The following is an 18,918-nucleotide window of genomic DNA, read 5'->3' as shown; positions in this document are numbered from 1 at the left end:
CCAATTGATCAACAGAGCCATCTCAAACTACCAGTTCTGTGTGTTACATGTACAGTATGTGTTTCTTAGGGTCTGCGTACCGACATCGGTCCAGGTGGTTTTTTCTACGTTTGGAAGGCTTTTATCAGATCTCTCGATCCTCCTCGCCATCAACTGCATCTTGAACTTCTGAAGGTACCACAATCTCCAAATAATGAGAAGTTGAACGGCCAAGGCAAAGTCTTAGATGGTCAACGAGAGAAATCTTGGGTAACATGGTGACCATTAGCAACATTACTGAAGTGGCTAGCCATTCTGTCCATGACTCCGGTTACACAGACTTCTGCAGCACTCCTTCTACCCACTTATCGGCAGTACGCCGTAGGTGCACATGAGTTATTCGCCAATTGTAGTTTGTTGTGTTGGATTTTTGATCTATTAATCACAAGATCTGCAGAGAGCAGAGCATGACTGACCCAGCGCCAGAAGATTGTTGCTGCAAATCAGATGCTCCTGTGAAGTAACAGTCAGCGCCTACGAGCAGCGATTCTACATAGAAGCCCATTCGATTGCGTGATCATAGACGATCGGTGCCAGTTAGTAGTACCTACAGAATGGTCTTGGGCTCCAAGCAGAAACCCTGACGAATTAGATACTACGGAGACCTGCACGAGATCTCCGTTCAGTGCAGCAGCTGTACGGAGTAGGTTACTGAGTATCCACGCGACCTGGCCTACCTGCGTGCGGCTCATCCATGTGGCCGAAAATAATCGAAAAGTTGTTTGATCGGCAACCATGAAACAAACTCATCCGCCAAATCGAATCGAATGCATCAATTGCCAATGGCGTTGGTGAAAAGAGTCAACAAACTTGGACAATACGAGCTCCAGTCCTTCTCGGGCGCGTAAGAGAATTACAATTGAGGACATTGAATAGGATGTATTCCATAGGTACTCCGTAAACTGTACGGTACGGTAGCAGGCACTTTATGGACTCGTACGGGTATTCAAGCGTAAGTACTCCGAATGGAGTACATCCGCGTGGTATTTGATAGGTACCTAACCGCCACGCGATGAAAGTGAAATCAGCCGGGGATCGCACTCACCCAGGCGAGACTTCCTCAAAAAAACAAATGTCCACACAGTGATAATTGTACGGGGTACGTACGGAGTACTCCGTAAAGCTCGCCGGGATATGGTAACATTGGCGAGGGGTCTTCTGGATGAACGAGTGAGTCGGCTCGCTTGTTTGGTTCCGAAAATAGAAAAGTTTGATGCGGCCATGAAACATGCAGATCGTGGCAGATTAAACTTTTAGATCTGAGTTTAATGAGACGCAATCTAAACCAATTCGGGTTAAATGTTATTCCACTGATCACCTTCGGATCCTCGGATAGGGTCAATCATCGATTCCTGAACCCACCGTGAGCGCCGTGAGTCCGTTTCACTGGTCCGTGAGGCTTCAAGACAAGCATACGAACTACTCTATATTAGGAAGTTAACTACTCGTAAATAACTTAACTATATACTCCGTATACTGGGTAACCTTGGCTTCATTCGACAACTCCATTTGAAGGATAACATCATTTCGAGGAGCAATCCCTGGAATACAAAGTAAATTCACCATGTTGCAAAGACAGTGTGGAAAGAAAGAACTTTCATGGCTGGACGTGGTAGCAAAAAAACAGCGATCACCAATCAGTCTACTGATCCATCAAGTCAACAAAGGTATCCCATTTCGGCCCAAATCCGGCGTAATAATCCTCCTCCTTCAGGGTGATAAACACCTCATCCGCAATCTTCCGAGCCTCTTTGACCAAGCCACGCAGGTCAGAGTCCTGAATGTCCGTTGGAACTGAATGTATGATCGCGCAAAACGCACTTCGGTCGCCATCCGCGACCTTCGAGAAAACTTTTTGGTCATTTCGCTGCAGAAATGTGTCATAGGTGTCTTCAAATATTACTGTAGTGTCTGCTGTAGATAGATAGCGAGAATCTGGAACGACGCCCGGATTGTGCACAACCTAGACAGTAACGTCAGTTCAGGACCGGGTAACTGCAACGGCTGATTGCATGGGCAAATACGACGCAATACGACGATTCGGTATGTAGATGCCGAGAAGCCTTTGAGTAATGAATTTGGGGATGAAAGAACTTACAGAGTTGTCTGGGCCCAGGCCCTTGCTCTGCTTGACCAGCGTGGTGAGTTCCTGGTAGTACGCCAAGGCATTCGCATCGAAGGCCTGCGGCGTCTCATCAAAGAAAATCCCATTAACAGCGAGGCTTGCGTTGGAAGATCGCGTCGGCCAGGCGGCATATGTTTCAATATCTTCACGGACCAACGCTATGTCTCTGTTGGCATAGGTGGTTGCCACATAACCCAACAACCGAACGTTGTCGAATCGCCGGAGCAAAGGTATTTCTCTCGTATAGTTGGCGTCTGGCAGTGGATTGGGACCTGGACCACTGCCTGGATTGATCACAATGGTGAAGTTGAGCTCCGGATGGCGTTTGATGCTGCAACATCCTCATTTATTAATAGCAAGCCCTCATCGACTCGTAGCAGAAACAACACCGTCTGCAGGTATGCCCGGTCGCAGGTAAGGATATAACTTATCAGGAACCGGGAAGAGGAAAGGACGCCGAACAATCGTCACTTACACATCCTCAAGCGGCGACCAAGCCCCTGGTACTGGGTAGACATAGAGTGGAACGAACACGGTAGATTTGGGACCCATGCTCCTGGCTTTCTTTCTCAAGGTTATGACAACTGCCGGCGGGATAACAATAGCGAGGACAGCAATGAAACAAAAGAGTCCTAGGAAAATGCGGAAACGTCGCGACTTTAGGTAGCCACCACGGATCCTTTTTTCGGTCTCCATGCTGTGCGCGCAATGAAAGAGTACGAATTAGCATGCGTCAACTTCAGGTCTAACAGGTAAGAAAGTAAGCTAGATTGGCTCTTTTCGCTGTCGTAGGTAGTATATCACAAATAAAAAATAGCAGCCCTGTCAAATAAAGACACCTCTCGGCTCTGCTGAGTTGTAAGTGACCCACGCTGACCTAGAGCGTATAGCCATGGATATCTGAATACTCCCTTCGAGACAGGCGAAGTGTCAGAGCAGAAAGAACGCGAGGCGAAGAGGTGAGCCTTTATGGCCCAAAGTAGCGCATAGTCGCGTCTAGATGCAGGTAAAGAATGCAATCAATGGATGGCAGAAACCCACTTCTAGATCCAAACAGCCTGTAGGACCTCAGGAAATTGGTCTCAGCAAGACTGCAAGGAAAAAGCACGGTTAAAATCCTCAGATGCAGCCCAATCAATCATTGTCACCAGTAAAATGTGTCAGATCGAGCATTCGCTCCAAGGTTCCTCTTGCAGCGTCCTTATAAAAGAGATCTCTGATCAGGGGTACCTAGGACCTTCGAATCCGACTCAATCTCTTGCCCAACATTGGAATAGCAGATTTTTCTAGTCATTTCTCGTTACTCATTTTGTCTTGATTTTCATTTGATTGTCCGCCAATATTCCAGTTCAATTCGAGAGACATGGTAGTTAGCCCTCCCCGAAGTAATTCCAGCTCCCCAGCGCCGGCATCTTCGTCCTCCGGTTTTAGTACACCAGCAACAGCATCTTCCGTGCTATTCGACGATGCGATAAGCCACTTGAACATACTGCAAGGGTTGCTCTCCAATGACCAGTATGTTTTAGTCACTGGTGGTCTTGGTTACATTGGAAGTCACACTACACTCGAACTGCTGAAGGCGAACTACAATGTCATCGTCATCGACAACCTCAGCAATGCCTTCGAAAGTGTGGTCGACCGCATCAACCTGCTGGCCAAAAGACACCATGAAAAGGAGGGAACCTCGATGCCGATCCTCAAGCATTACTGTCAAGACTATCAGGATATTGACGCTTTGAGATCGCTCCTGGATGAATACAAGCTTCCATCCCGCTGGGGAGCTCCGAAATCGAAGATCATCGGTGTTATCCATTTTGCCGCACACAAAGCTGTCGAGGAGAGCATTCGAAATCCACTGAAATACTACTCCAATAATGTTCGCGGCCTGATCGACTTCGTGGGAATCCTTGGCGAGTATGGAATCAAGACCTTCATATTCTCGTCCTCCGCAACCGTTTACGGAACCCTCGCAACATCCGGTTCTCCGCTGAAAGAGGAACTATGCGTTCACAAGACGGAAATTGTGGAACAACCGGACGGATCGCACACGACCGTTCAACCAAGAAGCATTGGGATCACCAACCCTTACGGGCGAACGAAATGGATGTGCGAAGCAATCTTGTCAGACCTTGCCATGTCGGATCCCGAATGGACAATAGTCGCGCTACGATACTTCAATCCCATCGGTTGTGACCCGTCCGGACTTCTCGGCGAGGATCCAAGAGGCGTTCCGACAAATTTGCTACCGGTTGTGGTCCAAGTTATGACTGGTCAGATTCCCGAGCTTCAGTTGTTCGGTACAGACTGGGACACCGACGACGGCACTGCTGTTCGAGACTTCATTCATGTCACCGATCTTGCACAAGGGCATATTGCAGCATTGAACGCAGCATTACAAGGCGGGCTGCGGGAGAATTTCCGCACATTCAATTTGGGAACTGGGAGCGGCCATTCTGTTATGGAAGTTGTTGAAACTATGGAAAAGGTGACAAAGAAGCCTATTCCGCGAAAAGCGGTTGGTCGCCGTGCTGGTGATGTCGGCTACTGTGTGGCAGCCGCCGGACGATCGAAGGAGGAGCTTCAATGGACAACGCACAAGACCTTGACCGATGCTTGTAACGATATTTGTACCTTTCTCAAGGTAAGCGGGCATCTGAGCTGATATTTCGGTTCTTGTGTATGAAAAACAAGGTTCTCTCTGTTTCGAACTGTCATGCTTTATGACTTTGATGTTAGAAAGAGCAGTCGATTTTTCCTAGCATGTGTTGCATATTGTTATTGATTGAGCAAATAGAATAGATGTTACGCGCGGGAGAAGCTGGTGTCGATAGTTTTTTGTCTCCTGAAAAATCTACCTAAGCCCGATAATAATACCTGGGTAGATTTTCATCAGTGGCAATTCCCTGCCGGCCCATTCCGGGTCCTGGGATTGCGGGTTAACAGGTCAATTATATGTTGATGTTGCTGAAATCATTGACATCGGCTTCATCTAGAACCTCGCTCAAACCTCGAGATATGGGCGACTTTGAAAATGGTGAAGGGTAGAGCATGCGCCGAGAGAAAACGTACCCTCGATTCACACATTGGGTGGAACGCTGATGGCCCATCTGACCGGCTACAGCATCCAATCAAGGCTACCCATTAGTCAAATCATTGTAGGAAACAACGGTCGTGGCTCGTAACAATTTATCCCTCGAATTCATCTGCAAACTTGATTGCAGCTTTTTGGCAAAGTTCATCCCGATCTCCCCATGTATGTGCAATGCTTCGAAGAGCATAGATGCCTTGCACAAATAACGGGTTTGTTGAATGCGGTTCGCGAAGCGCCTTTTGGACTGCCCAGTTCCAGTCCCGCCCCATGGCGTCGTAGTCTTTCACTTCCTCCATGTCGATTTCTGGTCGAAACTCGGAGATATATAGGGACACTGTGAGAAGCCACCACTGTCGGAGAAGGGGCATGTGGTATTCGCTCGGAATCAGAGGGAGAACGACTCGCAGTGCATGACTCGTCGCTAGGACTTGGAAGAAACATCGACCGTACTTGCCCGATTTGGCCCCCGCAAAAAGAGCGATCGCGGTCATTTGGCTTTCTTGGAACTGTTTCACAGGGTCTGTGATCGTCCAAGCGTTCCAATGTTCGAGAATCGTTGCCTCGTGATCCCGGGATATAGCTTGAAGGTTCAGTTGGCCACCTCTAATGAGCACATTGTCCAGTCTCTTATCACTTCTGATCTTCTCCAGTATTGACATCGTCGAATCGCTCCGGTATAGTGGCTCAGCTTTCGCATATGAAACATCTTCCGAGTATTTCCGCACATCACTGTAGCACACCGCGACATGGGCCAGAGCTTCCGTTGCAATCACGGGGCTCGACACCTCATACGCGTAGGCGAGATGTATCAATGGGTACCCCACTGCCTGCACGTCAGCCTGTTACTTGCTGTAGTCCCGACAGTGCGCAGTTACGTCCAGCTGTGATTGAATAAAAAAGCGGTTCCTTTCCAGTGAAGAGGAACCTGCTCAATGTTGCTTTCCAATCATATCCATCGTCTACAAGCTTGTCCTCGAACAAATCCAGATATGCTCGTTGATACCTAAGACCAGTCAGTGTTGCCATACGCAGCTCCCCATGTCGCGAATGAGCTTGCTCTTTGTTTCCCATATAGTCTCTCCAGTCATCGCCAGTGACTTCGTGAGGCGAGGCGGTCCACGGTTCCAACGTCTTCGACTGGGCATCATAGATTTGCTGCAATTCGTTGTGATTCGCACCGAGAAGGTAAGCCGAGATGAGGACCTGCAGGATACTTGGTGAGCAACAACTTCGAGACTTAAGAGACGCGGGTGGTCATACTGAAGGTAGACTGTTGTAGCGTCCTGAATGAGACCAAATGGCGTGGTTGGCATGGTTTAGCCTCAAGAAATACTTGAGAGTCCGGCCAGATTTCTCAGCCTCGGTCTCGACATTGTGGATTTTGACAGAAGGAATCGGAATCGTTGACTTTGATCTGGAATAAAATAGCTGGGTAATAAATGATGCCATCGCTCGGTATCCCTGACAACAATGGTTGATCAATATATCTGCAGTGTTTGCGTCCTCGACTACGAGTACATAGCTCCAGAAGTCCAGATGAATTGTTGGGGTTTGGAACTTCCGTCCTGGACTCCGTCGTGGTACGACGCGTGAGGTAAGCATGGGTACAGTGCCGGTAAGTTTCCTTTCCTACCCAAAAATCTGTGGCAAATTTGAATTTCAAGTGGGTCGAACGATCGAATCACGAAGATTCTCTTAACTAGAACTAGAATTTCAATTGGTTGCTTTGCAAGTTTGCTTTGCCTGTTACGGAATAAATCCTTGCGAATTGCGCGTTATTAAATGTTTTTGCGATGAAACGTCCCACAGTGGTTAACTTATTTGACTCCATTAGTCCTACTCGTAGTTCACCCTCCAACTCTCCATACGTGTAAGCGACGCGCTGGTGCTCTTCCTGCTCCTTCCAAGCTCAAAACTTCAGATTCCGCAATTCCAACGTCGGACACCAAGGGCAAACTCATGCGCATGGACTTCGACATATCGAACTGCTTTCACCATGGACTACTACACCACTATGGAGGAGTCGCGCACAATCACCATGCAATCGGAACTTCGGGGTTACATCGGTCAGCTATCATTCCACTTGAACCTACCGTTCCACGACGGTGATCCAAGGGAAAGATTCCAAATTAAAGTATCAGAATCGAGAGACAAACTTACCGTGATCGATAAAGTTGCGAATAACAGTGAAGATATGGAATTGCCGGCCCGCATCAGCGAGCACGCAGCGCAGTATATCGTTTCCGAGCCTAGTGCGGCACCCAATTGCATTTCGCGGGACAAGAAAAAGATGGGATTTTCGTACCGTTTAGAGGTGGATCAGGAACATGCACTTGCTTTGCGTCAGAATTCGCTGAATGATGATTACGTCCCGTGGGACGCGGATTACATGAAAGATCGCGGAGACCTGCTGTGTCGATACTGTGATTATCCAGTAGCACACTGTGGTTATGGGTGGCGATGGAGAAACCTGCCTAGCAGTAATTGGGCTGACATGATGGATTTATGGCATTGCCACAAGCCGCACTCGAGAGAAGATCAGCTGCAGGCCGCAGCCGAAGAAAGGAGTGCTTCGAGAAGAGGAATCGGGGCGGGCAATCGGGTGGTTGCAAGACGCCAAGCCGTCTATGTTGACATATCGACTTTATTGTTGTCCAAAGACGACTGCTGGACCATCAAACTGGAGGTAAGGATTGATACCATATTCTTTTTTCCCTATTACCCATCATTCCATTCGGTCTACATTGGTCCAAGGTTTTCTACAGTGCAGAATCGCATTATTATTGGGCATCAAGAAGGAGACTTTTTCGATTATCGCCACGATACTGTCTTCGATACAGGTGCCCTAAATCAAAGTTTGGAGACGGATTCTTCACGTCCATCGGATGGACTCTCCTCTTGGATATCATGATTCGCGGCCCAGATTCGGAATTTGAGGGAGAAGGCTGATATCCTCTCTGCTCAAGCAGAGGAATGGAAATCGCCTTCGATCTCGGTTTCTCATCTGTACCGGTCATTGATGTCAGAGGAGCTTCTTTCTGCGTTGGCGTGAAGAATCACATTGCTCTTCCCCGTTCTTCCACCAGCGGAAAAGGTAACCTTTTTACCCAGAGGAGTGGGTTCGCCGGGATAGCGACGGGGTACATGATAGGATCCATTTCTCTGCTTCCTGCAACAAGATGGTGTCCTAACTGGCTCTTGATGACATGCTAATTCCTGTTTATATAGCGAACTAAGCCCGTTATTGTTGGTGACAAAGTTAGGGTACCAGTCATTTGTAAGGGATGCGGCAAGACCCTCGGCGAGTGGGATCAAGGCAACGGGTATCGATTATACAAAGCAAGTCTCGGTCTCCAAGTTACGGATTCGCACGGGTGGCTTTCCGTCGAGAGCCACCCAACAGAAGAGATCATCGCTGCGCAGATGCTGGAATGCGTCGACCGTGAGAATATCTCCCATTTTATCGTGCATACAGGTCGAAAGCTCGGGAAGGTGGTACGTTTTCAATCGACTATCGGCAAGCAGAAGTGGAGAAATTCTGACCTTTGTCGTTTAGTTGTGGTTATTTAACAAAGATCTGCGTTATTCGATGGTATCAGTCGATTGCACTGTTAATAATCGTCGTGCGATAAAGGTACATTACAGGGACATTGCCGACGCTCAAGAAGCACTTCGAACGGGTCTTATAGGGGAAGAATATCGTCACATTCCAAGAGATCTCGAAGAGATTTTCGTCCCTGATAACCTTTGGGAGGACCTTATCGTCGCTTTGAAGGTGAGCACTGAGGGCTTGCCTCACAAACATAGAAAATGGGGCGAGTGGGATGTAGGCTACCTGCCACGATATGAACCGAGACGCTCTGATAACTCCTAGCCTTCCGTGCCGTGATGTGCCTCGAGCTAGGGCAGGAAGGCGTTCCACTTGAGAAATGCCACCCTCAATATGTATCGATACGATTCATCCACAATGGATTGAATGTTCCGTTCCGATGCCACCAATTTGTAGTTCGGGGTTAGGGAGTTTGAGAGCTACCTACCTCTACGTACTATCTTTCGAGTTCTTAAATTCTCCACATGAATGATGTACCATAATGGTCTACTTTAAATTATTTCGGACGTGCAGCTAGGTAGCAGTACATGGATTCTTCGATCTGGCTCAAACGAATGTTTCCAAACAGCCGTCCTGAAATCACTCATTCTCCAATCTCGACGAACCACCGGCATCTCCGGCATCTCCGGCATCTCCGGCATCTCCGGCATCTCCGGCATCTCCGGCATCTCCAGGTTATCAAACCAGGTTCAGGGTCGATGAGCAGACCAGCCGCAATCCTTTGGAAAAAAAAAAAGACGAAACTGATGTTGCTCTGTCTTCGGCAGGACGAGATGGTCGACGAAGAATTCCAGTACCCTTCGACAATACCTATACGAAACAATAAATCTGCGAGCCCATGAAGAGATGGATATATTCCCATTCCCATCATTGTCAAGAATCCTTCCGAGAGACAGATGAGTCAATCACTGTGGAACTCCGTACGCAAGCTTGGAATGCAACATCTATGCAGTTTCCTGAACGTATCCCCATTGCTTGTGAACCTCATCAAGAGAATCATGCTACTCCATGGAACCGTCCATTTTTCGTATCCTCATATGACTCGTCATTTGGTCATCAACGATCTGTTACCATGCGGAATGCATTTTCAACCCTCGAATGGAGTCTCGAATGGGCGCTCAGCCTGGGGTGTGATACGGGCCAGATGGCGTCGCTGACCATTGTCCCAGTCAAGCAGAGCAGAGTGAGCGGTGACGCGGTTCTATCAGAGTTAGTCGAATGTTCCGTTGCTTCTGGATGGAGGGAAACAAAATCGGAGGAAACATACATCCCAAACCACGACGGTTCCAGGGGCCCATTTCACGCGAGCCTGAATGTCTTGCGACAGGGCCATGTGATCGAAGAGGAATTTCAGCAAGTAGTCTGATTCTTCCTTTTTCAGTCCGACGATGTGTCGAGTGACTACCAAGTTTCGTTAACATGACTGATACTTGAGCAGTTGTGAATGCCAAATAGAGCCTTACATTGAGGGTTGACAAAGAGTGCCTTCTCTCCAGTGACCTGTTGTGGTCCCTTGTTAATGACGAAGCACATTCGGATATGGTCTGATCTGGGCACCGTACCGGATGTGTGCGGACAAGAGGGTGCTCATGCTGGACAGGATCGCGGCGAACAACGCCGCCACGCGCCAGACTGCTAGCAGCTTGTTCGAACCCAGAATGCACTGCTTTCAGACCATGCAGACGCTTTCTGAATTCCGGCGACAGACGTTCGTAAGCTTTGACTTGATTGAGGAACAAGGTGTCGCCGCCGGCCGTGGGACCATCCAACAAGTAGAGGAAGGTCGTGCCGGGGGGTTGTCTCTCATAGGTGACATCAGAGTGCCAGGTGACAGAGTTGGTGTGCTCCTCAAGAAACTCAGCGGCTAATTTGTCATCGGCGCTGCGGTGAACAAGGTGGATCTCAGGGAATCCCTTGGGGGCACCAGATGTTGGGTGGATGTGGTGACGACCAAAGTATCCACCAAACTCCAGGGCCTTCTCGATTGGAAGATTTGCAAAGTCCTGGTTGCGGAACACTTTGTTGAAAAGTCACATCAGTCCTGAAGTGAGTTCCACTATTTCGAACTCTAACCAAGACTTACCGACAACTTTCCGCTGAGCAACAAACAGGGCCAGCTGGTCCTTTGCTTTGTCACTGAGCTGGCTCAGTTGCACACCATGCACCTCAGAGCCAATGTACGGCGTAATCTCGAAGACCTGTGCTTGGTCCTTTGGCAGCAAGTCTGGGAAAGTAGGATCGGCATCCTTCCCGTGGTCGTAATGCTCGAACGGCTCGAGGGGAGGATACCTATTACAACGATACGTGTCAGTCGCTGCTCTCATAAGTCGATATCTTGTCGGAGGCGGGCAACTGACTTCTGTCCCTTTTCATTGTCCCAAACGGGAAGGTAATTAGGGTATGAAGCCGGAGGGTGCCTCTCAGTTCCCTTCTCCTCAGCTTCGCGGGAGTATTCCTCCTTCGATCGATAAAATTCTTTGTTGAAGCCTTCGGGAATTCTTTTGGCTGGAAGGCGCACTTCCTCTTGAACCTGGGTGGTCTCAACTATCGCTGGTGCCATTGTGATGAGGTCGGTCAACGAGTGCAATCAAGTGTTATAGATCTACCGTCGGTTCAAGAATCTTTATGTTCCTCGCAATGATCAATAATGAGAGAAACATGCGATTTGAGAGTCAGAACCATGATCTTCTTGATATTTATCATGATGTGTATTCGTACGATATTGTCCCTCAGCATCCATAGATGGAGTTCTCGATGGCCTTCGCATTCGCCTAGGCAGATTGCTCATTTCCTACTCCAATCACATCATCGCAAAAAGTACTAATCTGATAATTCTCTCAACCTGCAGCGATGAAGTCAACTCGTGCTGCTTGTCCGATCAACTAACCTGGTTCAATGACCTGCATCTTTACTTCTGAAATGCCGAAATGCCGATGTTAGATGTTCGATGACCTTGGTTCTCTGGGGCAGGAAAACTACTAACCTACTACCTACCTACCTACCAAATATAGGAACTATTGGCCAGGGAACAGTATTAGGGTTGCGCGATTGACGTCAAAATTGATGTCAACGCTAGAAGCCTAGATCCATCAAATCCATAAATTACCGAGATGCAGGAATCTCACTGGACCAGTGCATGTTGCGTACTATCTTTATCGCAACACAAAGTAAGCACTTGACCACTGCCTTCGGCGTGCACCAAAGAAGGGGACCAAAGCACAACGATTGCATTCGCACATGGTTTAGGTTCTGACACATGCATTGACAGCAGCCAAGTTTCCATTGAAGATGGAGCTTTCCAGTTGCAACTGACGTCGTAATCCGGGACTTTCTTGATCATTACTGACTCATATTCAAAGACGTCAACCTCAACGACTTCGCGTGATATCACGCAATCGCGATATGCATTGTACGCGAACCTCGCTTCTGCAACAGCTCCAATTGTTCGCGCATTGACGTAGTGACGCTAAGGGCCAAATCAGCAGGGATGTGACTGAGAGAGCAGGGATTGTCGGAGAATTGCCCAGAGGAACGGAAGCCCTGACCAAAGTCCGTGAGTATAATGTTCAGAACAACGAATGGTGGATCTGGAAGGGGGATTTGCGGCACTTGACGAAATGATCCTGATCCACGGTAGCCCTAGTTCAGTCTGTTATCTTTCTTTTCTTCTTCCAAATCCACACCTTAATTGATCTAATACAACATGGCTGGCTACTTGTTCATCGGATTTGAAATCTTTGACACGATTCGGCATTTATTAGTAACTTCCCGCGACTACCGGTGCAGGAAAAGGTTAGTTATCAGTTTTAGACCAGCATGAAACAGCTATATATGTGCTGGTGACACGCATTTGGCGTTCGATATATTGATTGAATCAACTCAAGTCGAAAGGATGGCAACCCTAAACTTGAAGGCCGCGGGTCAAGATCCGCAAGGCTACTATAGCTCTGACAACAGCAGCAATGGTAATAATGTTACGAAAACAGGAAAGGTGAACGTGTTGGAGCTCTTCCGCGGCCGGAGATCCGATGGAGCAGCATTTGATATGACAGAGGATGTTCGTTTCTACAAGCCAATTGACAGCTACGAGGGCATGCATCGCTGGGATCCGGATTTTGAATGGGAGGAATGGGAAGAGAGGAAGGTCGTGCGCAAGGTAAGTGCTCTGCATCCACTGAACTCTGCAATCACGCTTATGGTAAGTAGATCGATCTCCGCATCTGCACCTTCGCATGCATTACTTTCTTTGCACTTAATCTGGACAGAGGTAATATTGTCCAAGCGGTCTCCGATACTATGCTGGAAGATCTTGGTCTTAATACCAACGACTACAACACCGGTCAAACGATCTTTTATGTGTGTTTCTTGAGCGCCGAGCTGCCCTCCCAGCTGATCTCAAAAAAATTGGGTCCAGACCGCTGGATCCCGATTCAGATGATCTGCTGGAGTCTGATTGCTGCTTGTCAAGCGTTTCTAACTGGGCGCGGGTCTTTCTTTGCATGCCGTGCTCTGCTTGGCTTGTTCGAAGGCGGATTGTAAGTCACAGACACGCCTCATTGGCTTGATGATCTAACAATGAGAGTAGTATTCCTGACACTATTCTCTTTCTCTCTTACTGGTACACGTCGAAGGAACTTCCCCTTCGCCTGAGCTGCTTTTGGATAACGTACGAGGTAACGTTCATCATTAGTGCATTACTTGCCTATGGCTTCTTGCATATCGAGCTGGACCCGAACATGGGGGGCTGGAGATACCTATTCGCCTTTGATGGGTTGATCACCGGCGTGATTGGTATCTTTGCGGTATTCTATATGCCGGCTTCTCCAACTCAGACTGCCGGGTTATTCCGCGGGAAAGGTTGGTTCAATGAGCGAGAGGAGAAAATCATGGTCAACCGTATCATCCGTGATGATCCCAGTAAAGGCACAATGCATAACAGGCAGGCGATCTCGTTCAAACTCTTCCTTGAAACCCTCTGGGATTACGATATGTGGCCGATCTACGCCCTTGGCCTGGTATGGCTGATCCCAACGCATCCGGCAGGCAGCTACATTACGCTGCAGATTCGATCGCTTGGTTTCAATACCTTTGAGACGAATCTCCTCACTATCCCGGCATACGTCATCTTCATTATCAATCTGGCTATCTTCACCTGGCTGTCGGAGCGGATCAACCAGCGACTCCTTCTCGGCGTATTCGCAGAAATATGGAACTTGGCATTTTTACTCGCTCTCGAGCTACTCCCAGCAAATGTGAATCCATGGATTCGATATTCTATGCTCATTTTCTTGATCGGTAGTCCGTACATGCATGCCGCCATCGTGGCAATGACCTCTCGCAATGCAGGATCCGTGCGCACGCGAACGGTGGCTTCTGCATTGTACAATATGATGGTGCAATGCTCGAGTATTGCCGCCAACAATGTGAGTGCTTCTTCAGCCTGATTTTGAGTGCTGGACTGATGGAAAAGTAGATTTACCGCGAGGATGATAAACCTCTGTACAGAAGGGGAAACAAGGTCTTGCTCGGTATCACCAGCTTGAGCATCGTCCTGTTCCTCTTTGCGAAAATTTATTATGAGTTGAAGAATCAGTATGACCCCACTGAGCCCTAGTGATGGTCGCCCTGGGAGACACTGACGAGTCCAGATCTCGCGCACGCAAATGGGACTCCATGACTAGTGAAGAACGCGCCAAGTATTTGGTAAAGTACAAGGATGCTGGGAACAAGAGGTAATATCCCGGGGAGCCCACAATCATGTGTACCATCTAACAGTTGCAGACTCGACTTCCGTTTCGTGACATAGATATACTGCACAACATCGATGAAGATACGATCTGTTATGTCAGGAGACTTTAGAGATAGAACCTACTACGTTGGTACAGGCTGTTGTCAGTAGCACATGAAGTCAATACACTTAGATCTCAGACCTATGGCAGCAAATCTGCCGACAAAGAGTGGATACGTATGGTCCAATTTCCAATGTTATCGAGCATGTTAGAAACAAGCGGGTTGGCATTGAAGATATACGCAACATATTGCCCAGTACGTATTTATACATGCATTCACGTACGGGGTAACTACTACATAATAGGTACATGTGTTGTATGCTCACTGCTTGCGTTGATCATCCCCATTCTGGACAGGCAGGGAGGGTTGCGGGTTGCAGATAGCTCAGTCAGTTACCCGTCAAGTTGTAGAGACACAAAACGCAAAAGGAAACATACCTTGGCCTTGGATACAAATGGCAATAGGTATATATCACCTTCATTCCCCGACCACATACTCGCAACCCTCGGGACCAATCCAAACCTCATGCAGCTTTCCAGCTGGAACATCAATTCTCGAGCCGGGTCCATAGGTCTCCTTCTTCACTTCGCCGGTCTTCGCGTTATCTTCCGGATAGGTGATGGTCATAGTTCCACGGCGGATGAGATGGGTTGTTAGACCAGCATGAGAGTGTGGCGGGTAGTAAGCATTGCTGCCACAACGATCAGTAAACCTCAACCTCCTAAATTTTTTCTAAGAGTGCACTCATGGTTAAAGCAAATCACTAGCCTCAATTTCAATACTTATTTCATAGTATTATCAGCGTAGTAATGCCTCATACGTAGGAAGAGTATTCTGAGTGAATCTTTGCAGGGGCATATCGGCTCGAACACAGTAGCTACAGGAGTACCTACCTTCCATCAGTCCATGTAAAAACATACGAGAACCCCCAGTCTCTAACTAATTTCTCGCATTCATCTCGCGATCCGATATGATACTTCTGATCGTTGGCTGACATGATGAATGGTGACGGCAACGTTGAAGGTTTGAAGAGTCCCGCTGCTTTTATATGTGCTAGGTAGCTCCCAGGACGGAGGGGTAAGGAGTACCTAACTGATAGCTTGGAAATGTCGGGAAGCCAATACAGTAGTTAGGTAGAGGTAGGTAGGTCGAGGGAGCCGTTCGACGGTGGGGAACCCTTTCAGTAACAAAAATGAGTTTACTCTCCGTAATTCCTGATGTCAGAGAGGCCTTGCCCCATCCGGTCTAGCGCGTCACCTCGTCTAGGGCTGAGCCCTGAGGCCCACGATCATGTAGTTTTAGTCGAGAGCCAGGCTAGTCTTTTCCTCCGGGGATCATCCGAGAGGAGTTCGAGGGAGCTCGAGGTGTGATCCTGGAGTGGAGAGCTTTATATGAGAGAGTGTCTTTTTCTCCTTAGCCCAAGCCCAATTCCGGGATACATAGTCCTTTTCCGTCAGGTTATGAGCCCGGAGCAGCCTTTTCCTTGAGCCTGACAGCAAGAACTTCCAAGAAGCGACGGCATCAACAAATCCGAACACCAATAACTAGTAAAGGCGGGGAATTTTTTAGTTTGGGTGCGCGAACAGGGTGGGCGCGAGCAGGGTGTGGAATACGCTATGTCACGTGATGTATCACGTGATCCCATGTCGCCTACTTTCCCACGACTCGTCACTCCACCTGTTCTCCTTTTCCTTCCCCATGCAGTTCCTCTCATGTACATTTGTTCACCTCTGGGCTTTGCCTACGTAGACTCTGACAACATACGTGCTTTGCACATTTCCCTGTGACCGCTCCTTTCCAGCCCGGAAATGCACTAACCCTTTTCCTATCCTCCAGTCAACGACGCTGGCAGAAACGTCAACGGGCTGTGGAGCAGATCGGGCGTATGCACCCGCTTTCCCCCAGGTAACCGGCTTACCACATACAATGCCTGCTGACCGTGGTCCGCGGTCCGAAAAGTTTCGAGGACCTACGGACTATCGACGGGGTCACCTACCCCACGTTCCAAGAGTTGTGGTATGCAGCAGGAGTCCTGACCCGCAACAATGATTGGGAATTCTGTTTCGAAGAGGCCTGCGAGCTGCAAGTTGGTCCTGCTTTGCGTTCGATGTTCTCAGCGTTGACCTTCGGAGCCCTAGACAAGACTACCGCTCCGAAGGTTTGGGAACGTTTCGGCTTCCGTTTTTGGGACGACCTGCTATCGAAAGAGACGAGCGTTTGAGAAATACCCCTCCGGCGGAGTGGTCAGAGGAACAGAGAACAAGAGACTATGGCCTCCTTGAAATACATCGGCGGCTCCAACGAGATGGGTACTCGCTAGCAAACTTCGGGCTCCCCCAATTCTAGCTCGATTGGCATCCGACCGATCCTCGACAGAATCCTCTGATTGAAGCTGAAAAGGCGCTCAATACGCCAGCTCTCCGCGAGCTGGTGTCCAACAACGAACGGCTTCTGAACGAATCTCAACGATCCGCCTATGATCGGATAATTTCTGCCCTCGCATCCGATCCGAGTTCGGCTCATTTTTCATCAACGATCCGTGCGGTACCGGCAACACCTTCCTCTACAAAACAATCTGCGGCAAGCTGCGAACCCTCGATAAAACTGTCCTCTGCGTGGCATCTACAGGCATTGCGTCCACTCTCCTCCCCGGCGGCCGAACCGCGCACAAGCGGTTCAAGATTCCGATCGTCGTGCATCAGGACACCACGTGCAATGTCAGCAAGTCGTCGCAGTTGGGGGAATTACTCCGTGTGGCTGACCTACTGTTATCGGATGAAGCCTCCATGACTCACGCGCACCTATTCGGTGCCGTCGATCGGACATTACGTGACGTTCGCGAAACGGACCTCCCTTTCGGTGGGCTCTCCACCAATTTTGGCGGGGATTTCCAACGGATCCTCGTCGTTCTGAACGGCTCTCGACAAGACATCGTCGACGCCTGCTTCAAAATAATCCATGATCTGGCCGGATTTACAGTGTCTCTCCCTCACGGAAAACATGCTCCTGCGAAACACCTCCCGTGACACCGAGATGTTTGCCAGGTGACTGGGAGAGCTCAATTCAAACCCAGATCTTCGCGGCATAATCGATCTCCCGGATATGCTCCACGCGACTGCCGATTTCCACGAATTCGTGCATCGCATTTATCCCAATTTCGCGCGAGATGCAACGACTCCCATTGCAAGGACCGAGCCATCGTCACCCCCTACAATGAAACGGCGAATGCGCTCAACAGCTATTTCCTGCATCGGTTCCCCGGAGAGCTGATTACTCGATACGCTGATGACCGATCCGATGCCAACGATGAAGGTAACGAGGAGGTCCCAAAAGAGTTCCTTGCGTCCCTGAACTGCGGCGGTTTGCCCCTCTCGGAACTACAGCTCAACAAAGGAGTCCCACTCATGCTTCTACGCAACATCAACCCGGCCGAGGGGCTTTGCAACGGAACTCGGCTGACACTTCTGGAGGGGAAGACTCACTGCCTGAAGGTCCGCATCAATGGCGGTGACTTCGATGGCAAGATCCACGTCCTATACCGCATGTTTCATGAGAGCCAAGAATCGGATTTCCCTTATAAGTTGTTCCGACTTCAATTCCCTGTGAGGCTTGCCTTCGCCATGACAATCAATGAGGTGCAAGGCCAGTCGCTCGAGCATCAAGGAATCGACCTCCATCGTCCGGTTTTCACCCACGGCCAGCTACACGCCGCGATGTCCCGAGCCACCAATGTGGAGAATATCTCTGTTCTCCTGGATGAGAGGACAACGGGAGACAAACACGTAATGTGGTCTACCCAGAGGTTCTGCAGGAAGTTGCCGTGTCTGTCTCCTGACGTCTGCCATCTGCTTCCCACCCTACTGTATCCCACAATCGTCTGTCCCATTACTGTATACTTATAAATATATTTCTACCTTCTGTTCAATCATCATTCCTTCACCGTTCTTACCATGCCTTTGATGCGCTCCCGATGCACACGGAATTCCCATGCGGTCTTCCTTCGAAACATCGAGTCCAGACTGTTCTCTCCGCTCCAATTTTTCAGCCTTCGTCTTCCGTCTCTCAGCAATCCCCACAACGCCGTTGTTTCTCTGATATGCTCTGACTACTTATCCGCTTTTGCGAACCTGACTTCCATCCGGAGTACTGCATTGAACTTTGCTTTTTTCCTGCCTCCACCAATTGGCTTCCTTCGGTCAGGTTGATTCGCCGGAGACCTTTCCATCAGCTTTCTATCCTTTCCCTTTCTATACTCTGCTCCCT

The 18,918-nt window shown here is 48.9% G+C and overlaps 7 protein-coding genes across 7 annotated transcripts; 4 read left to right on the top strand and 3 right to left on the bottom strand.

Annotated features, from left to right (window-relative positions):
• Positions 1-1,681: 1,681 nt before the first annotated feature.
• VTN31DRAFT_3555 (uncharacterized protein) lies at positions 1,682-2,860 on the bottom strand (the record flags this gene model as incomplete). The annotated part of the gene is made up of 3 exons (XM_069403847.1): positions 1,682-2,002; positions 2,138-2,495; positions 2,640-2,860. The coding sequence occupies 3 exons, from the start codon at positions 2,858-2,860 to the stop codon at positions 1,682-1,684; spliced, it is 900 nt and encodes a 299-aa protein (XP_069260880.1).
• A 667-nt stretch (positions 2,861-3,527) lies between these two features.
• VTN31DRAFT_3554 (uncharacterized protein) lies at positions 3,528-4,826 on the top strand (the record flags this gene model as incomplete). Its single annotated transcript, XM_069403846.1, has 1 exon — positions 3,528-4,826. The coding sequence occupies one exon, from the start codon at positions 3,528-3,530 to the stop codon at positions 4,824-4,826; it is 1,299 nt and encodes a 432-aa protein (XP_069260879.1).
• A 524-nt stretch (positions 4,827-5,350) lies between these two features.
• VTN31DRAFT_3553 (uncharacterized protein) lies at positions 5,351-6,704 on the bottom strand (the record flags this gene model as incomplete). The annotated part of the gene is made up of 4 exons (XM_069403845.1): positions 5,351-6,078; positions 6,131-6,258; positions 6,313-6,458; positions 6,516-6,704. 4 exons carry the CDS (start codon positions 6,702-6,704, stop codon positions 5,351-5,353), a joined length of 1,191 nt encoding a protein of 396 aa, XP_069260878.1.
• A 547-nt stretch (positions 6,705-7,251) lies between these two features.
• VTN31DRAFT_3552 (uncharacterized protein) lies at positions 7,252-9,129 on the top strand (the record flags this gene model as incomplete). The annotated part of the gene is made up of 3 exons (XM_069403844.1): positions 7,252-7,941; positions 8,484-8,750; positions 8,812-9,129. 3 exons carry the CDS (start codon positions 7,252-7,254, stop codon positions 9,127-9,129), a joined length of 1,275 nt encoding a protein of 424 aa, XP_069260877.1.
• Positions 9,130-9,703: 574 nt separating this feature from the next.
• Positions 9,704-10,231, top strand: VTN31DRAFT_3551 (uncharacterized protein; the record flags this gene model as incomplete). Its single annotated transcript, XM_069403843.1, has 1 exon — positions 9,704-10,231. The coding sequence occupies one exon, from the start codon at positions 9,704-9,706 to the stop codon at positions 10,229-10,231; it is 528 nt and encodes a 175-aa protein (XP_069260876.1).
• Positions 10,232-12,757: 2,526 nt separating this feature from the next.
• On the top strand, positions 12,758-14,671 carry VTN31DRAFT_3550 (uncharacterized protein; the record flags this gene model as incomplete). The annotated part of the gene is made up of 6 exons (XM_069403842.1): positions 12,758-13,021; positions 13,072-13,400; positions 13,451-14,288; positions 14,339-14,457; positions 14,514-14,597; positions 14,647-14,671. 6 exons carry the CDS (start codon positions 12,758-12,760, stop codon positions 14,669-14,671), a joined length of 1,659 nt encoding a protein of 552 aa, XP_069260875.1.
• A 461-nt stretch (positions 14,672-15,132) lies between these two features.
• VTN31DRAFT_3549 (uncharacterized protein) lies at positions 15,133-15,652 on the bottom strand (the record flags this gene model as incomplete). Its single annotated transcript, XM_069403840.1, has 2 exons — positions 15,133-15,346; positions 15,549-15,652. 2 exons carry the CDS (start codon positions 15,650-15,652, stop codon positions 15,133-15,135), a joined length of 318 nt encoding a protein of 105 aa, XP_069260874.1.
• Between the last annotated feature and the right edge of the window lie 3,266 nt (positions 15,653-18,918).

Source organism: Thermomyces dupontii (assembly GCF_041956625.1).
Source record: "Thermomyces dupontii strain NRRL 2155 unplaced genomic scaffold VTN31scaffold_3, whole genome shotgun sequence".
In the NCBI taxonomy this organism is placed as follows: domain Eukaryota; kingdom Fungi; phylum Ascomycota; class Eurotiomycetes; order Eurotiales; family Trichocomaceae; genus Thermomyces; species Thermomyces dupontii.
Note: the sequence above shows the minus strand (reverse complement) of the source record. Positions and strands in the feature narration are given on the sequence as shown.